This window comes from Podarcis tiliguerta (assembly GCF_965153285.1).
Source record: "Podarcis tiliguerta genome assembly, chromosome: 13".
Taxonomy (NCBI): Eukaryota; Metazoa; Chordata; class Lepidosauria; order Squamata; family Lacertidae; genus Podarcis; species Podarcis tiliguerta.
Window position 1 is genome coordinate 18,196,862 of NC_139546.1, and position 17,670 is coordinate 18,214,531.

Below are 17,670 nucleotides of genomic sequence, written 5' to 3' on the forward strand. Positions count from 1 at the left end.
TAGCATTACGATATGATAATCTTTGTTGTCATTGTCCCATACAGAACAACGAAATTGAAAAAAATCTGCATCAGACATTCAAAAATCAGCAAGCCTGCTATCCCAGCTATCCCAGCCTGGTTAGCCCCCTAAAAACTCTGATACCCCATTATTAAATACAATATAATCCCATAGAGACTCCTTACACTGCGTTTAAAACCAAAACTGTTTCTCAGGCGGCTAGTCCTAGTCTTTATAACCCTGTACCTTCTTCCAGAAGGCAGAAGCTGAAAGAGATCATTTCCGGGGTGCGCACTATCCTGCACTATCTCTGCAGCTTTCTTATGACACCTGGAAGCATAGATTTGATCCAAGGTGGGAAGAGTGCACCCTATTACTCTCTCCGCAGTCTTTACAACCCTGGACAGCATTGTTTTTCCCCTGACAGTGCAGCTCCCAAACCAAACACACACATTATGTCCAAACAAATCCTTCCAACTAATGTTGTGCTCTGTGGCCTGCTGCTCAAACTTGAAAATTACTGCTGCATAATACAAAAGTCAACAGCATTATGTACTGCCTGAGCATGCTAGCTTCTGGGGTCACGACAAACAATGTGCATCTTGTTTTGTCTCAAGCCATTGTCCCACACTACCTCATCCCAACTTAGTTTTGTCAGAGGTTAAGTCTGATTGTGTGCATAAAACCACTTATTCATCCATCATGGCACTTTTTCAATTCTGATTTCACTTCCTTTGAGTTTTTTTTTAAAAATAATATATACCCGCCCTCTTAGTTGCCCGGGCTTGGAACAGATGTTTTGTTTACCATGTGATTGTCTCCCTTAAGCTTGTTCTTTATAAGAGAGAGCAACCACACAAAGTCCCCAATCTGCACAAAGTCCCCATTCTCTCCCCTTTCACCCCCTACATCATTTCAGTGCCAAATTCTCCACCTGCATTGAAACTGTTATTTGCTTCCCAAAGTGCCGTTGCAATTGGCACCTATGGGAGCAAATAGCACCCAGGGAGGGGGGAGAGAAATTTGGCAGGAAAAATCAGGTGGGAGAGGGTAAGACCCAACCACCTCTACTTGTGTCTCACAGTCCTGATCTGGATTCCTCCCACTTTTTTGCAGCTGTTAATTCTTTAAAGAAAAGAAAGGGGGGAGGGAAGAAAGCGCAAGGATAACGTGGAACGTTCCCAGGATAGGATGCTTATTTTTATTTAAGTTTTAATTGATCTGTTGGTTTTGCAACATTTATATTTTGCCTTTCTGCCCAGCAAAGGCAGCTGACAGCAGTAAACAAAGCAGAAAAGGGCTGGGTTCAACAAAACAGTTGCACAACAAGAGCTGGCACAATGAATCCTGCTAGTGCAATGAGGCTTCCTGCCCCCCTCTACACCCCCTCCCCAGATCAGGTCTGTGGGAGAACCCCCAGAACAGCATGCAGTGAGAAGGGAGGGGAGCTGGTTCTGCTTGGCAAGCGGAAATGCTTTGCGCTGGTGGCAAAATTGGCTTCATGTTGAATTCCTCCCACAGCCTATAACAAGCAGGCAATAAAGCAGCTAATGAAGATTGTGCAAGAGGGATTCCAGCACCGGCAGCCAATGAAATCAACTGCCACTAAACCCAAACCCCTCAGTGTGCGTGCTGAGCTTCCAAAAACCAGGGTGCGAGGGAACAAAATGGATTTCCTATAGAAGGGCTTAGAGGCGTCACTATGGAAAAGGCCCTGTTTTTAGTACAGGAGGCAGAGCCTCAGGGGAAAAAGACCTGAGTGATTGGATTGGCTCACGTGGGAATGAGCAGAATTTTTAAGGTCTCTTTTGCAGAGGCATTAGCAAGGCCGCGTAGAAAGCCCCTGGGCTACGGTATTATGAAGTTGGAAGTCTGCATCAAAAGATTGCACGTGTTTATGTCTGTGTTTTGCATGCGAAGGCCGGCAAGGGTGGGTGGGTGGGGGGCAAACACGCGGTCCCCTGCAGTCCCACTAACTCCCTCCCCATCTCCCCTCTGCAGCAACAGCAGGAGATGTTGGCAGCAAAACGCCAGCAAGAACTGGAGCAGCAGCGTAAGCGAGAACAGCAGCGGCAGGAAGAGCTGGAGAAGCAGCGGCTGGAGCAGCAGCTACTTATTTTACGCAACAAGGAGAAGAGCAAAGAGAGTAATAAATATATATTTATATTTGTATTGAGTTGCGTTGGTTAGACTTGGTATGCTGAGGACTTGGAGGATTTCACACTTTCCCACCCCAGAAGCAGCACATTAGAAAGAATAAGATACAGCATGGGTAGGCAAACTAAGGCCCGGGGGCCGGATCTGGTCCAATCACCTTCTAAATCCAGCCTGCGGGCGGTCCGGGAATCAGTGTGTTTTTACATGAGTAGAATGTGTGGTTTTATTTAAAATGCATCTCTGGGTTATTTGTGGGGCAAAGGAATTCGTCCCCCCCCCCTTTCAAAATATAGTCTGGCCCCCCACAAGGTCTGAGGGACAGTGGACCAGCCCCTTGCTTGCATTGTGGGGAGTGCAGTGTGGAAGTTGGAAAGCTCTGGAATTAATTCTGGAATTGAAGGAGCCTTTCATACTGGTAGACCATACTTTCTTCTGCTGGATCAATAAACCATGGTTTATTGGACCAAGAACAAGGAAGTGTGCCTGCAGGCTGCCTCCTCCTCTTCTTACGTGCCCCAATGCAGTGTTTCAGAGGCTTGTCTAACCATAGTTTCTTGCTGCCTCAAAACTGGGAAACTGTGGTTTATTCTCCAACTAGAAACCAGGCAATTAAAGGCCAATGGTTTGTAGTCAGAGATTAAACCACAGTTATGTGTGCGCAAGCACAACTCTCATCCTTAGTCTAATGAATCATGGTTTCTGGGATAGAAAGTCCCGGAAGGGTTTATCCACGAGTGTTTTCCTAACTCTTCTACAGGTGCCATTGCCAGTACCGAAGTGAAGCTGAAACTTCAGGAGTTTCTTCTCAGCAAGTCTAAAGAGCCAGCAACAGCAGGCGGCTTGAACCATTCCCTCCCTCAGCACCCCAAATGCTGGTAGGTCTTACCACCTTTGCCTCTGGGCATTCATGCCGGGTCTAGGACACGACATTGGTGGGGTGAGATTTTACCACTGGAACGAATGAAGTAATCTCAAGAGAGAAGGCGCAAAGTCTGTGTTTCGGCATCTGGGAGACTCTCTTTCCCTTCCACACATCTGTCTCCAGTTTGCCGAAAATTTGACTGGTGTGTGTGTGTATAGGGGGCTTGCATGTTTGTTTTCCTCGGCGGATAGCAGTGCGTAGATAGAGCGACTCTTTCACCATCCAGTAGCTACCCTGATTGAGAGTACAATGTTATGCTAAGGGGTACGTTTCCGAGCACAATTCAAAGTGTTGGTGTTGACCTTTAAAGCCCTAAATGGCCTTGGCCCAGTATACCGGAAGGAGCGTCTCCACCCCCATCATTCTGCCCAGACGCTGAGGTCCAGCGCTGAGGGCCTTCTGGCAGTTCCCTCACTGTGAGAAGCTAAGCTACAAGGAACCAGGCGGAGGGCCTTCTTGGTAGTGGCGCCCGCCCTGTGGAGCGCCCTCCCATCAGATGTCAAAGAGATAACTACTTGACATTTTGAAAACATCTGAAGGCAGCCCTGTTCAGGGAAGTTTTTAATGTGTGACATTTTGATGTATTTTTAATCTTTGTTGGAAGCCGCCCAGAGTGGCTGGAGAAACCCAGTCAGATGGACGGGGTACAAATAATAAATTAGTATTATTATTATTGCTATTATTGTTATTATTCAGCATGCACCCTTAGTAAATAGAACCAAGGGTGTGATAGATGGCCCTGCTTTTAAAAGGAATAACCTTGTGCATAGACCTTCCGTTATCTTATCTTAAAGAGCTTTAAAAGGGGGGGTGAGAGAAATTTGTGGAGGGTCAATCTATCTATGGTTGCTTGTCATGATTCCTGTATGGTACCACCCTGCCTATGAATTTAAGCCACTGTGGAATAACAGCAGGAGAGGGCAATTGCATTAATGCCTTGTTCTGGGCTTCCCAGAAGCCTCTGGCTGGCCAGTACAGGAAACAACATGCAGGGCTAGATAGGCCTCTGGTCTGGTCGCAACAGTGCTGCTCTTCTGTTAATTACATGTGCAAATTATACCTGCTCAAGGCGAGCTGCTCCTGTTGTCTCTCCAAGAGCTGATTTAGATGTGATGGAGCATCTCCACATCTCTCTGTTGCCCAGAATAGAATTTTCACATCCCGCCTCCACTCCAAGCCAGGAGGTTGGGGTGTGTGTGTGTGTGTGCAGCCTTGTGAACACAAAGGCAAATATTCTATTTTGGGCAGTGCAGAGATGTGGGGGAACAGGAAATGTGAGGCACCAGTGTGCTTCCTCTTCTGTCCAAAACACCATCGCGCTGGAAGGCGTCAGAACATCCTCATCGTAAACTGTGTAGCCACCAGCCAAGTCAAATTTCTCGAGAGAACCATCAATTTCGCCACAGGGATGATAGCTCAGTTCCTAACCCAGCTGCTCTTAAGTTACAACTTTACTTGCCTCTAAGCCCTCCCCCTAAGGATACCTGTTAATGAAAGTTTCTGTCTCAGATGGTTGTTTCATAGAGAGACAAGAGAGTGCGTTTTGGGGCCAAGAAGTGAGCAGGTTTGAGGGAAACACCTCAATGAGAAATGGGCCTGTGTGCTGCTGGCGTCAAGGGACATTGGGGACACGAAAAGGGATGAGGGTTCGATATTAATCCAAATACAGTGGTACCTCAGGTTACAAGACGCTTTAGGTTACAGACTCCGCTAACCCAGAAATAGTACCTCGGGTTAAGAACTTTGCTTCAGGATGAGAACAGAAATCGCGTGGCGGCAGCAGGAGGCCCCATTAGCTAAAGTGGTACCTCAGGTTAAGAACAGTTTCAGGTTAAGAACGGACCTCCAGAAGGAATTAAGTTCTTAACCTGAGGTACCACTGTACTGTAATGAATTGTCTGTGGGGCAGCTGGTCTTGAATTTAGCCATGTAACTATCAAAGCATGAAGCATCCATAAACTCCCTGGGAGTTTGTTGGCATCCATCTGTCTTGAGATACAGTGAAGTGTGCATCTCCAGTAGTCAAACTGCTGGAGAACCGCAGTGCCTCCTGTGGTTCCAGAGACCGGTAACTCATAATTGCTGGCTCCTGTATTGTTTTTGCTGTGTTAGCAGCACCAAAGTGCCCTCCCCCGGGGTGCGAGCCTGGGCAGTTGGTGGAAGTCCTGTGCTGCCTAGATGACAAGACCCCTTTCAACCTCGTTTATATGGTCCAAAGGAAAGCAGAGCAATACGCTGGGCGCCAACTCGACCGCAGGAGTTGCCAGAAGGAGGCATACAAGACACCATCCAACTGCCTTAGGGACTCCACTCCAAATTTGTGTAGGGTATACTCCTTAACCTTTTCTTCTCCCAAATATGTCCCTAGAACAGGGGTCAGCAACCTTTTTCAGCCGTGGGCCGGTCCACTGTCCCTCAGACCATGTGGTGGGACGGACTATATATATATTTTTTTTGGGGGGGGGGGAGAACGAATTCCTGTGCCCCACAAATAACCCAGATATGCATTTTAAATAAAAGCACACATTCTGCTCCCGTAAAAACACCAGGCAGGTCCCACAAATAACCCAGAGATGCAGTTTAAATAAAAGCACACATTCTACTCATGTAAAAACACATTGATTCCCGGACCGTCCATTGGCTGGATTGAGAAAGTGATTGGGCCACATCCGGCCCACAGGCCTTAGGTTCCCTACCCCTGCCCTAGAAGCTGTCAGCATGTGACAGTGGCCACACCCCAGGAAAAGAATCATTTTGAGCTTCCCTCTGTCTGGCTCTATCCTTCCCTTGAGTCCTCACCATTCTTAGTAGTGGTGTTGGCAGCAGGGAGTCACACACTTTTCAGTTTCCCCACCCTGACCTATAAAACTGACCCCATCCTGCCCTCTCTCCCCTAGGCCTTGCTTGCCCTCTGACTTATTCTACCTGCAACTTCTGCCTACTGATAACCCACTGAATTTCCTGGAGCATGGATGCTTAGAGCGGTAATCCATTTAGCCTGCTTAGAACAGATCACAGATGGGCCATTATCCCTTCCCCCACCCTCCCAGTCACCCACAGTGGATATTCTTATCTCACCTCTTGGGTCACCCCCCCACAGTCCCTTTAACCTACATTCAGGAATAGAATCCTGACTTGACTGTTGTCAACTTTATGGATGGCAGAAAGACAAAGAAACGCTATGTCTATTCACACTCCTGGCCTCTCTTCTTGTTAATTTTCTTGGTTGCATTTCCACTCTGTCCCATCAAAAGAAAGCTTGCTGATCAAGCAAGATAAGCCATTAAGGTATAAAATACTTTATACTATAACGTAGCAAATCAAAACTTCCCCAAATCCTGTTTTTTAAAAGCCAGTCTGAAGAAACATTTCTGCAAAATACTCAGATGTATACTTTTGAATGACTTTCAGTGGCAGGGAGTCATAGAAGATTAAAAATATGGGGGGAAGCTATATTTTATTGGGCTGTTCTTACATTGGTTGTAGTAGGAGTGTGAGAGCTTTCTGACATCACGGGCGCCTTAATCATGCTGAATGGAAAAGCAGCAGTGTCACAGGTTATAGAGAGAGAGAGGGCAAGGTTTGTAGTTTTCCTTGTTATTTGCAAGTATACATAATGAGGTGTAGCCTAAGCATTCCAAGAGATCGCCAAATCCCACTGCTTACATGCCACCTCTCTAGGGAAACAGCCATCCCCCCCACCCTGATGATTACAGAACCAAAACTTAGTTTTCTGCGAGTGTTTCCAGACTGAAGACTCTGAATGCTACAAAATAATGTCAGTGCTTGGATTGAAGACAACTCATTTGGGCTGCTGTAAACTGCTGTTTTCTCACTTCCTGGCTTGGCTCTGGATAGATAGATAGATAGATAGATAGATAGATAGATAGATGAGAGAAAGAGAGCAGGTTGGATTATGAGTGGAAACATTTGCATTGTTGATAAGACAAGTGGTAAATTACACAGGCTGCAAAATGACTGGGCATATTTGTATTTGTGCCCTTGTAACACCGAGAATTCTGCTGTTCTTATTTGCCTTTTTCAATCTGTTGTTGCTGCTGCTGCTGTTTTAAATAGCAAGTTACGATAAGTCCGTCCTGGAGCAGGACATATCAGAAGAAGTCTGTTGGCTCTGCTACTTCATATAACCCTATTGGTCTGCACCATTGTAACTTGGTCAACTTCTTTCTCTGTTTCCACAGGGGGGCTCATCATACCTCATTGGACCAGAGTTCCCCTCCCCAGACAGGAAGCCCAGGAACACCACCCTCTTGTAAACTACCTTTACTCGGCACTTACGACAGCAGAGACGACTTTCCACTCCGGAAAACTGGTCAGCAAACCCCCTTGATGATGGGATAAACCAGAAAGCCAGGGTTGGGGTAGTGGGTGGTGTTGATGAAATTTAGGCCCCTGGGTGGAAAGGGGCTTTCTGCACTTTCTGAGTATGCTGGCTTAAAAAGACCAGGATTGCGTGTGTGATTTCGTCGGAAGAGCTACACATATGGGGGAGAGACATTCATTAAGCTAGTTTATTGAACATTCTGTGTGTGCCAAGCGCCTTGTATATTCTTGAGCAAGTGTGGATTTGCAAAACCTACTGTGCAGACTGCTTCTGTGAACATCCTACTTTTAGATGCAGTTCAGGGCTTTACAAGAAATCAGATGTTTGGGTGCTAATTATGTAACCTTAAAAGAGCTTCTCTGCAGACAGGCATTGAGAAAAGACAACAACCCAGCTGCTATGCGGAAACAAAGCTCCTTAGAAACATAGGAAACAGCCTTATGCCAGGTCAGGCTATCTGTCTAGCTCAGTGCAAGCTACTGTTCTTCTGGCAGCAGTGCGCCAGGCTCTCAGGCACAGAGAGGTCTTCCCCATCACGAGCTAGCTGTGATCCTTTTAGCTGGAGATGTCAAGGATTGAATCTGGCTCTTTTGCATGCAAGGCATGTGGTCCACTGCTGAGCTATGGCTATTCCTCTGGTGGGCTGGGCTAGACTGGAGGGCAGTGACTAGTCGTGTCGCCCAGTATGGTTGAGCAGAGATTTGAACCCAGGTCAAAATCCCAACGCTCAATCCAACACTCCACACCAGAGGCTGGCAACCTAAGGCCCATGGGCTGGGGTTGCTTAACTGGCCCATAAGCTGCCCCCCAACGCAGCCACCCGCTCGGCGAGTCCCCACACGCTGCGCTAAACCAGCACAGCGGGGGACGCTCTTCCATGGCTCCGGAAATCGCTTCTGCGCATGCCCAGATGCCGAAAATCACTTCTGCGCAGGCACAATTTCCTGCGTCTGGGCATGTGCAGAAGTGATTTCTGGCGCCACGGACATGTGCAGACATGATTTCCAGCGTCTGGGCATGCGCAGAAGTGATTTCTGGCGCCACGGACATGTGCAGGATCTCCACGGGAGTGATCCGACCCATGCCCGGTAAGCCTTGCCAACCCCTGCTCCACACCATGCCAGCTTCTTTCAAGAGCTTAACTCTTCTGGAAATTCACAAAGCGGTTCTGTGCCTATTGCAAGCTGACCCATTTTATCCGACTGGAGCCCCCTTGCCGACAAGTAAGAAAGATAAATTTTGGAAGAGTTGGGCTCAGTCAAGTAAGGGAGAGGAAGCGACACATGCATGTCTGCAGTGTGGTGTGTCCTGAGTAAAAGAAAGCAGGAACATACCTGGATTTGCACAATTTTCTTTGTGCTTTTGAAGGAAAGGATGGAAGTTCTTCTTCTTATTATTATTAAACATTTTATTTAGGAGAACTTACAAACAAGCAAACAAAACAATAAGATATACACACTTAACCACAAAATAAGAAGAAAAAGTAAGGACAAAAGGAACATAAAATACCACACCCGTGTGACTTCCCTCCACCAGCTCTTGTCATCTTTAAATCATTTAAATTCTTACTTACATTGCATATCAATTATCACTGCAATTATTTCTTTTACGGTATTATTATAATATAACATCAGATCATCCTTACATGACCTTACATGATGGAAGTTCTTTAGGTGAGAAGGAGGTGGGGCTTGTCACTCTGATTAGACATTGACGGACGGAGCTTGGACAGACCTATAACCTTCTACTGGGGCTCCAAGACATGCACAACTCCCCGTGTGCAAGGGCCGCCATGTTCTCTTCCATTAGTTGTGGAGTGCATGCACAAAGGTGAATCCCTTGCAAATGCTGATTGTTGCCCATTGTAGATGTGAATGGGATACTCCTGCATGCATGGAGCTCTCTGTGCATGTTGGTCCTCTGTGTGACTTAGGTATATGTATTTGACCTGTTCTTGTGGAATTTGCATGGAGGGTCTGCTCCTGCCAACCTAGCAGTTTGAAAGCACGTCAAAGTGCAAGTAGATAAATAGGTACCAGTCCATCGGGAAGGTAAAATGCGTTTCCGTGCACTGCTCTGGTTCGCCAGAAGTGCCTTAGTCATGCTGGCCACATGACCCGGAAGCTGTACGCCAGGTCCCTCAGTCAATAAACCGAGATGAGCGCCACAACCCCAGAGTCGCCAGCAATTTGACCGCTTGTCTTGCTTTTCTCCTACCTTTCCCTCATGTGCCTGTGCCTTCTCCTCCTCCTCCTTCCAGCCTCGGAACCCAACCTAAAAGTGCGCTCACGGTTAAAACAGAAGGTTGCAGAGAGGCGGAGCAGCCCCCTGCTGCGGAGGAAAGATGGGACCGTCATCAGCACCTTCAAAAAGCGAGCAATTGAAATTACAGGTGAGCCCAGCCAGGGCGGGGTGAGTGGGAGGGAATAGCTTTGGCTAGTGGCATTTGCATGAGAGAATAGCTGGGCATGGGAACGATGAAGTATTTATCACACCCTCTGGTCCTCTCCATCTAATTCCCCACCCTCAAATGCCTTGGTAAACATGGATTTGGGTTTTCTGAGGTAACTTTTGGTTGGGTCTCCAGAACATTCCATAGTGTTCCTTCAAAATGTGGAATCTTCTGCATTCATTCATCTCCACTTAACTTCCTTCCCGGAGGTGTAGAAGGCATATTCCTTTCAGCTAATTCCTAGCTTCAAATGGGTATTTGACTCCCATTTGTTTATTTTGAGCTTTCTTGGTTGGGTCAGTAAATCAAGGAGGGAGGAAAGAGACGAGGTGAAAATAACACCCTCAAAAGCTTCACATGGGCTCAGGTGGGGGCTGTGTGCCACAAAGTGGGAGGAAGGGGTTGAGATAGCAGACTGGAAGTGACAAAGTTGGGATTCAAGGAGGAATGCGGCAAATTGGTTTAAATAATGACTTAGATACAGCAAACTGTGGATTCCCACTTTAAGAACAAACTGCAGGGTGTCTCAGGCTTGCACCCCCCCCCCCCACTTCTCTTCTTGTGAGGAGGAGAAGTTTACAGTTTTAACTAACCACATTTCCCCTTTGATGTCAGCACTGAAAACCACGGTTTGTTTAAACTATTGATTGAGAGCAAGTTAAGTTCTGAAACATCGGTTTGATCTTGGCCTGCTGCCAGTAACTGTATTTTAAACAAGCCACAGTTCCCAGAGCTCAGGCGTCAATAGGAAACTGTGGTCCATTTAAATGTTAAGCTTTAATATCTTTCTCAGAGGAGGAAAGGAGAGCTGAACATTACATTCTGATTCAAACTTTATATTTCGAGTCAAATCTTGGTCTTCCCTTCTCTAATATGACCCTGTAACTATCGAAGCAAGTATCCATTTAAAGATTTATAAAATTCATAGTGATGTTAGGGTTGAGGAAAGCCAAGAGCAGGTTATGAAAGTGAAGATTTATTTAAATAAAGAATGCACCCAAGTTTTCCCCCCTATCCCCTTCAGATGTGCTTCTGATAAATTAAGATATTAATCCTGAAGGTCGTAATCTGTCTGCTAGCTATTTTGTTAGTGCAAGTGGGGGTTAGGGACAAGAGGGTTATAATCCAGAAGCATCTGTTGCTTCTGAAGGAATTTTTATTTTTGTTGGCAAAGGGGACAGCGGCAGGCTGGCAATCCACTATTACATAAGCACATGAGCTTTTGAAGGGCTGAGATTGATTATTCAAAACTAGACCTCTTTTTGGAAATAACAAAATACCTTTAGCTGATTTAGAAAGGTGAATGTACAATTGCAAACATAGCAGAGCAGGGCAGAGGGGGAGAAGAGAATTCTAAATTTTCTTTACTCTCCAAAACGTGGGCCTCCCCAGCAATTTGAGCTTTGGAAGAAATTTGGGGGATTTTTTTCACTGGCTTTTGTGTGGAGGGAGCCACCACGTCTGGCATATGTGAAGCCCTTTTCCAGTTTCTGAATCGTGGAAGACTAAACATCTGTGGTTCAGATATGACAAGAAGATTTCAAAGTGCGATCCAGGAAACTCTGCAGTGCATCAGGGATTCCTTTTTCTTTTTCCTTTGGCTGCACACCACCTTCATATCTGGTGGGGTGTATTTAAAAACTGGAAATGTTGTCGTAGACGAACTTTCCTGGAAGACCCGATAGGTTGCTATGCTAGTGATCTCCCCCTGCTGCTAAGCAGGCATAAGGTGTCAAAGGATGGGTCAAAGACGATTGGGGCAGGAGGGCCAAATGAATGGGAAGGCAGCCCGGTGATTCAAAAAACTACTTTCGTTACTGACACTGAATTTTCAGATGGTTCTCTTGCCACCATGAGGACTTGAAAGTTGAGTATGTTTCAAAATTAAAGCTGAAATGCTCAGCACAAGGGACTGATATAGTGGTGATCTTCCCCCCACCCCCCCTTCTTTGCAGTGTCTTCAATGTGCAACAGTGCCCCCGGATCTGGACCCAGCTCCCCGAACAGCTCCAACAGCGCCATCACAGAAAACGGGCTTACTGGCTCAGTGCCCAATATTCATACTGAGGTAAGAAGGCTGGTGGAGCAACGGCTGCAAAGCTTATGAACTGGTCTGGTATCATTTCTGCATATAGGTTTCCCTCTCTTTATCTATGAACGTAGATTTTCCTCCCGCCATTACATTTTCAGCCTGTTCTTTGCTACTCTGAACCCACGCATGAAGCTTGCTGGGTGATTTTTGTGCTTGCCACTCTCTCATCCTAACCTTCCTCACAGGGTTGTTGCGAGCATAAAATGGGACAAATGTTCCTGGTGTGCTTCTTGGAGGAAGGGTGGGAAAGCAATGCACAGTGGTACCTTGGTTCTCGAACTTAATCCGTTCCGGGAGTCCGCTCGGCTCCCGAAACCGTTCGAAAATCAAGGCGCGGCTTCCGATTGGCTGCAGGAGCTTCCTGCACTCAAGCAGAAGCCACGTCGGACATTCGGCTTCCGAAAAACGTTTGCAAACCAGAACACTTAATTCCGGGTTTGTGGCGTTCGGGAGCCGATTTGTTCGGCAACTAACCCATTCGGGAACCAAAACAACTACCTGACATTCAGAAGACATCTTAAGGCAGCCCTGTTCAGGGAGTTTTTAATGTGTGATATTTTAGTGTGTATTTGGTTTCTGTGGAAGCCGCCCAGAGTGGCTGGGGAAACCCAGCCAGATGGGCGGGGTACAAATAATAAATTATTATTATTATTATAAGGTTCCACTGTAATAAGGGGGGGAAGGAGGGTGGGCAGGCCATAGCTCAGTGGTAGGGCATCTGATTTGGGTCTCAAAATCCCAGGTTCAATCCCCCACATCTCCAAATAGGGCTTGGAAAGTTTGCTGACTGAGGAAGTGTAACCAGATAGATGGACCCTTTTTCCATATGTGGTGGACTTGTAAGAAAGTGAGGGCATTTTGGGAGACGATATATAATGAGATAAAAAAGATGTTTAAAAATACTATATCCCCCCAAAAAACCTGAAGCTTTTCTTGTAGGGGTTATAGGGACTGAAGTCACTCCAAAAATGATTAAGTCATTTAGGCATGTTACAAATACAACTAGGATTCTCTACGCGCAAAAATAGAAAGAAGCAGAAATACCGTACTTTTCCATGTATAAGACTAGGGTCTTTTTTTTACTAAAAAATAATGTTAGAAAGGGGGTGTAGTCTCCCCCCATTTTCTTAATTTAGAGTCTCCCCAAATAAGGGCCGTCTTATGCACGGGGGCGTGTTATACATGGAAAAATATGGTACCCACAAAAGAAAAATGGATAAGCAATGTAATGGATTATGTAGAATTGGCAAAGTTAACCGCTGGAATAAGGGAACCGGATGACAAAGGACTACAGCTCCCATCATGCTTAGCTGGCAAGACCAGTGCTCAAGAATGACGGGAATTGTAGTCCGAAAACAGCTGGAGATCCAAGTTTGGGAAACCCTGCCCTAATCCATCCAAAAATACCCGTCCCTGGATAGTTTGTCAGATCCAGATCTTATTGTTCCACCCATCTCCCTCCCAGCATGGTTCAGAATGGAGAGACCAGTTGGGCACATGCCCGGTTTGGGCTAGGAATTCTGTGCCAGAGATTTGTAGTAGTGATGATGGTGGTGATGGATTAAAGAAAGGGAGGGCAACTTCAAGCCCGCAAGCCTAATTAGACCCATCAGGCCTCTCCCTTTTGGCCTTGCCACGTCCACCTGCCCTACATCAGACGTCATGTTTTGAAAGGGGCTTCTGAAGATGCAGCCCACCTGTCAAACTTGGCCTGTTCAGGGCAGAGGGAGAGGAAGCAATTTGGTTCACCGGCCAGAAACAGTTCCCCACCCCTATATTAAAGGCTAGACATGTGGTTGTTGTTGGGTTTGTTTTTTAAAAAAGCTGTACACCACCAGCCCCTTCCACACACACACACACACACCTGAAATTCTCAGGAAGCTGAATTACATGTGAAATACTCTCTGTGTGTGGTTTATACGCTTCTGTGGGATCACAGCAAATACGTAGCTTTGAAATACGTAACCACAATGCGTTTTGTGGTTACACAAGCGATAGAAGTGGTATTTTTGTGCATCCTTCCTCTACCAACCCACATTTCTCCCCCAGCCTGCTAAGAGCCTGGTAAAATAATTCACTAGTCGCATTTTCAAAGGCAGGACCCTCTACCCTGCTTGACTCCGTGCAAAAGGAATTCATGGGATAGCTGCTGTGTGTCTTCTAAGAAAGTGGGACAGCAACAGTTTAATCTGGATGGAAAGGACTTTGCCATTGATATGTGCAATTGTGCACCGCTGAAGCTGACCAAACTGCCTATGTGTGTGCAACTGTTAGCAATTGCTGCCAGTGTGTGTGTTCTTTTCCGTGCACATGCATTCCTGTGGGAGGTGCGCACAATTGTCTTTGCATGGATGATTGCTCTTGTGTGTGTGTCAGTGGATCATTGAGCTTTGCAAGTGGATGGGAGCAGAAGAGCACCGGTAGAAACCAGAAACGGCTCCCAGTCACTTTTGCTAGTTACTATGGAGTGACTCATAAATGGAGAAGGATTCTTCGGTGAATTATGTCTTACTTTCAGTTTATTTTTAGGTGCGTTTGTGAAAATGCATTTTTTTTCTCTCTCTCTCTCTCAAGTTAATACGGTGCTGAATAAAACAAAACACTAGATCCTTTAGAAGAAAAGAGCCACAGGCAAACTCAGTCACTAGTCTGTAACAGAGGCTCAGTTCAGAAACCTCACTAAACCATGATTTGCGCCAATTCTAGAATACAAAAACTGTGCTTTGAGCTTCCAAACATGCATTAGAAATTGCCCCCCCCCCCTCACAGCACTCAGCTTCAAATGTTCACTTTTGTCTTTGTGATGCAGCAGGCTCTGGCTGTAACTATAGTTTGTCGATTCGGACAGCACACCAAACCATAACTTGCACGAACCATTAAAAAAATTGTTTTATATAGTTCAACTGTGTCAGACCAACACTGCTACCTACCTGAATCTTGCACAAACCATGACTTGCAAGCCCACGTCAGACGGTGGGTTAGTGGCTCTTGGTTTGTCATCAGTTGCATGTCATGTTTTATCAGTTCAGCCAAAAACATAGTTAGCTTTCCTTTAACCATGGTTTGGCACAATGTTTGAAGTGAGTCGCTAACACCACAGAAGATCGTGAACACTTTTTGTTGTTTTTTAGTTATGTCCAACTCTTCATGACCCCAGGGACCAGAGCAGGCCAGGCCCTCCTGTCTTCCACTGCCTCCCGCAGTTTGGTCAAACTCATGTTAGTAGCTGCGAGAACACTGTCCAACCATCTTGTCCTCTGTCGTCCCCTTCTCCTTGTGCCCTCCATCTTTCCCAACATCAGGGTCTTTTCCAGGGAGTCTTCTCTTCTCATGAGGTAGCCAAATTATTGGAGCCTCAGCTTCAGGATCTGTCCTTCCAGTGAGCACTTAGGGCTGATTTCCTTCAGAATGGATAGGTTTGATCTTCTTGCAGTCCATGGGACTCTCAAGAGTCTCCTCCAGCACCATAATTCAAAAGCATCAATTCTTCATCGATCAGCCTTCTTTATGGTCCAGCTCTCACTTCCCTACATCACTACCTGGAAACCATAGCTTTAACTATACGGATCTTTGTTGGCAAGGTGATTTCTCTGCTTTTTAAGATGCTGTCTAGGTTTGTCATCGCTTTTCTCCCAAGAAGCATGCGTCTTTTAATTTCGTGACTACTGTTACCATTTGCAGTGAACATGGAACCCAAGAAGGTAAAATCTCTCACTGCCTCCATTTCGTCCCCTTCTATTTGCCAGGAGGTGATGGGACCAGTGGCCAGGATCCTAGTTTTTTTTGATTTTGAACTTCAGACTATATTTTGCGCTCTCCTCTTTCACCCTCATTAAAAGGTTCTTTAATTCCTCCTCACTTTCTGCCATCAAGGTTGTGTCATCTGCGTATCTGAGGTTGTTGATACTTCTTCTGGCAATCTTAATTCCATCTTGGGATCCATCCAGTCCAGCCTTTCGCATGATGAATTCTGCATATACGTTAAATAAGCAGGGAGACAATATATAGCCTTGTGGTGCTCCTTTCCCAATTTTGAACCAATCAGTTATTCCATATCCAGTTCTAACTGTAGCTTCTTGTCCCACATAGAGATTTCTCAGGAGACGGATGAAGTGATCAGGCATTCCCATTTCTTTAAGAACTTGCCATAGTTTGCTGTGGTCAACACAGTCAAATGCTTTTGCATAGTCAATGAAGCAGAAGTAGATGTTTTCTAGAACTCCCTAGCTTTCTCCATAATCCAGCGCATGTTTGCAATTTGGTCTGTGGTTCCTCTACCCCTTTGAAATCCAGCTTGCGCTTCTGGGAGTTCTCAGTCCACATACTCCTTAAGCCTGCCTTGTAGAATTTTAAGCATAACCTTGCTAGCATGTAAAATGAGCACAATTGTGCGGTAGTTGGAACATTCTTTGTCACTGCCCTTCTTTGGGATTGGGATCTAGACTGATTTTCTCCAATCCTCTGGCCACTGCTGAGTTTTCAAAACTTGCTGGCATATTGAGTGTAGCACCTTAACATCATCATCTTTTAAAATTTTAAATAGTTCAGCTGGAATATCATCACTTCCACTGCCCTTGTTATTAGCAGTGCTTTCTAAGGCCCATAAGACGCACACACATTTCCCCTTACTTTTTAGGAGGGAAAAAGTGAGTCTTATAGAGCAAAAAATACGCTACTTCCTCTCTGGAAAGAAAAGCAGAGGAAGAGATCCCCAGAATCCCCTCTTGTGACTTCACTAGGAGAGTGATGGTCCTTGTGCATGGGGGGGGGGAGAGCTTGGGCATCTCCCCCTCCCCCCTCCCCCCCATCTCATGCACAGTGGAATTCTTTCTTCCCATCTTGACATCTGCTGAGCTAAGCTGCAGATCAGAAGGGTATGTAATTACCTCCCATATGGCAGGTCCACCCTCCCTCCCCCAGTCACTTAAAGACTTAGCTGGACTACTTAAGGAGGACACCCCTTTGTTATAAGAAGAAGCGCCATCTGCTGGTCTTTGTGCACTTGTCCTAAGGGACATCTTCAGCTCCTCTTCTGATCCCGAGATGCAGTGCTGACATCGTCAGTGGAAGGGCACCCTTGAGAATTTTCACCAGGAAATTTTATTACTTATAGAATGATAGAATTCTAGAGTTGGAAGGGACCCAGGGCGTCATCTGGTCCAATTCGCCTGAGTCCCATGTCATAGACCTACCTTTTGGACACCACAGTGCTCTGTTGAAATCCAACATTTAAATACAATGGTACCCCGCAAGACGAATGCCTCGGAAGACGAAAAACCCGCTAGACGAAAGGGTTTTTCATTTTCTGAGGTGCTTTGCAAGACGGATTTTTCTAAGGGCTTGCATCGCTAGATGAAACAGCCCTGCCTCTCCTGTCATGGCGATGGTCACTGCACGCACGCACGCTCGCTTCCCCGCTCCTCCGGCTCCCTCCCACCTTGCGGCCGACCTTCCGGCTGCCTCGCGCCGCTGCCCACCGCCCTCGCGCGCTCCCCTCAGGAGCCGTTGCCGCCAGCAGCCAGCGCTGCAGCTGGAGTCGCGCTCCTGAGCCCCGCCGCTCTCCAGCCGTGTCGCGCGGTGTCCACAAGGCGCGGCTGAGTCCAAGGACCTGCTGCGGCAGCTGCCCTGCTTCTCCCCACCCCTCCCCGCCGTGGTGCTTCGCAAGACGAAAAAACTCGCTCTACGAAAAAACTCGCGGAACG

At 46.5% G+C, this 17,670-nt stretch overlaps 1 protein-coding gene across 11 annotated transcripts in view; it reads left to right on the forward strand.

The window, feature by feature from the left end:
• The window catches only part of HDAC5 (histone deacetylase 5), a 122,937-nt gene that overhangs the window by 58,462 nt on the left and 46,805 nt on the right, over positions 1 to 17,670 (forward strand). For all 11 annotated transcript variants that reach the window (XM_083408301.1, XM_083408294.1, XM_083408297.1 and 8 more), the window contains 5 exons: positions 2,002 to 2,146; positions 2,915 to 3,032; positions 7,282 to 7,412; positions 9,685 to 9,816; positions 11,832 to 11,944. In XM_083408301.1, coding sequence (XP_083264427.1) covers positions 2,002 to 2,146; positions 2,915 to 3,032; positions 7,282 to 7,412; positions 9,685 to 9,816; positions 11,832 to 11,944 — 639 coding nt within the window. The remainder of the gene's footprint in view (positions 1 to 2,001; positions 2,147 to 2,914; positions 3,033 to 7,281; positions 7,413 to 9,684; positions 9,817 to 11,831; positions 11,945 to 17,670) is intronic.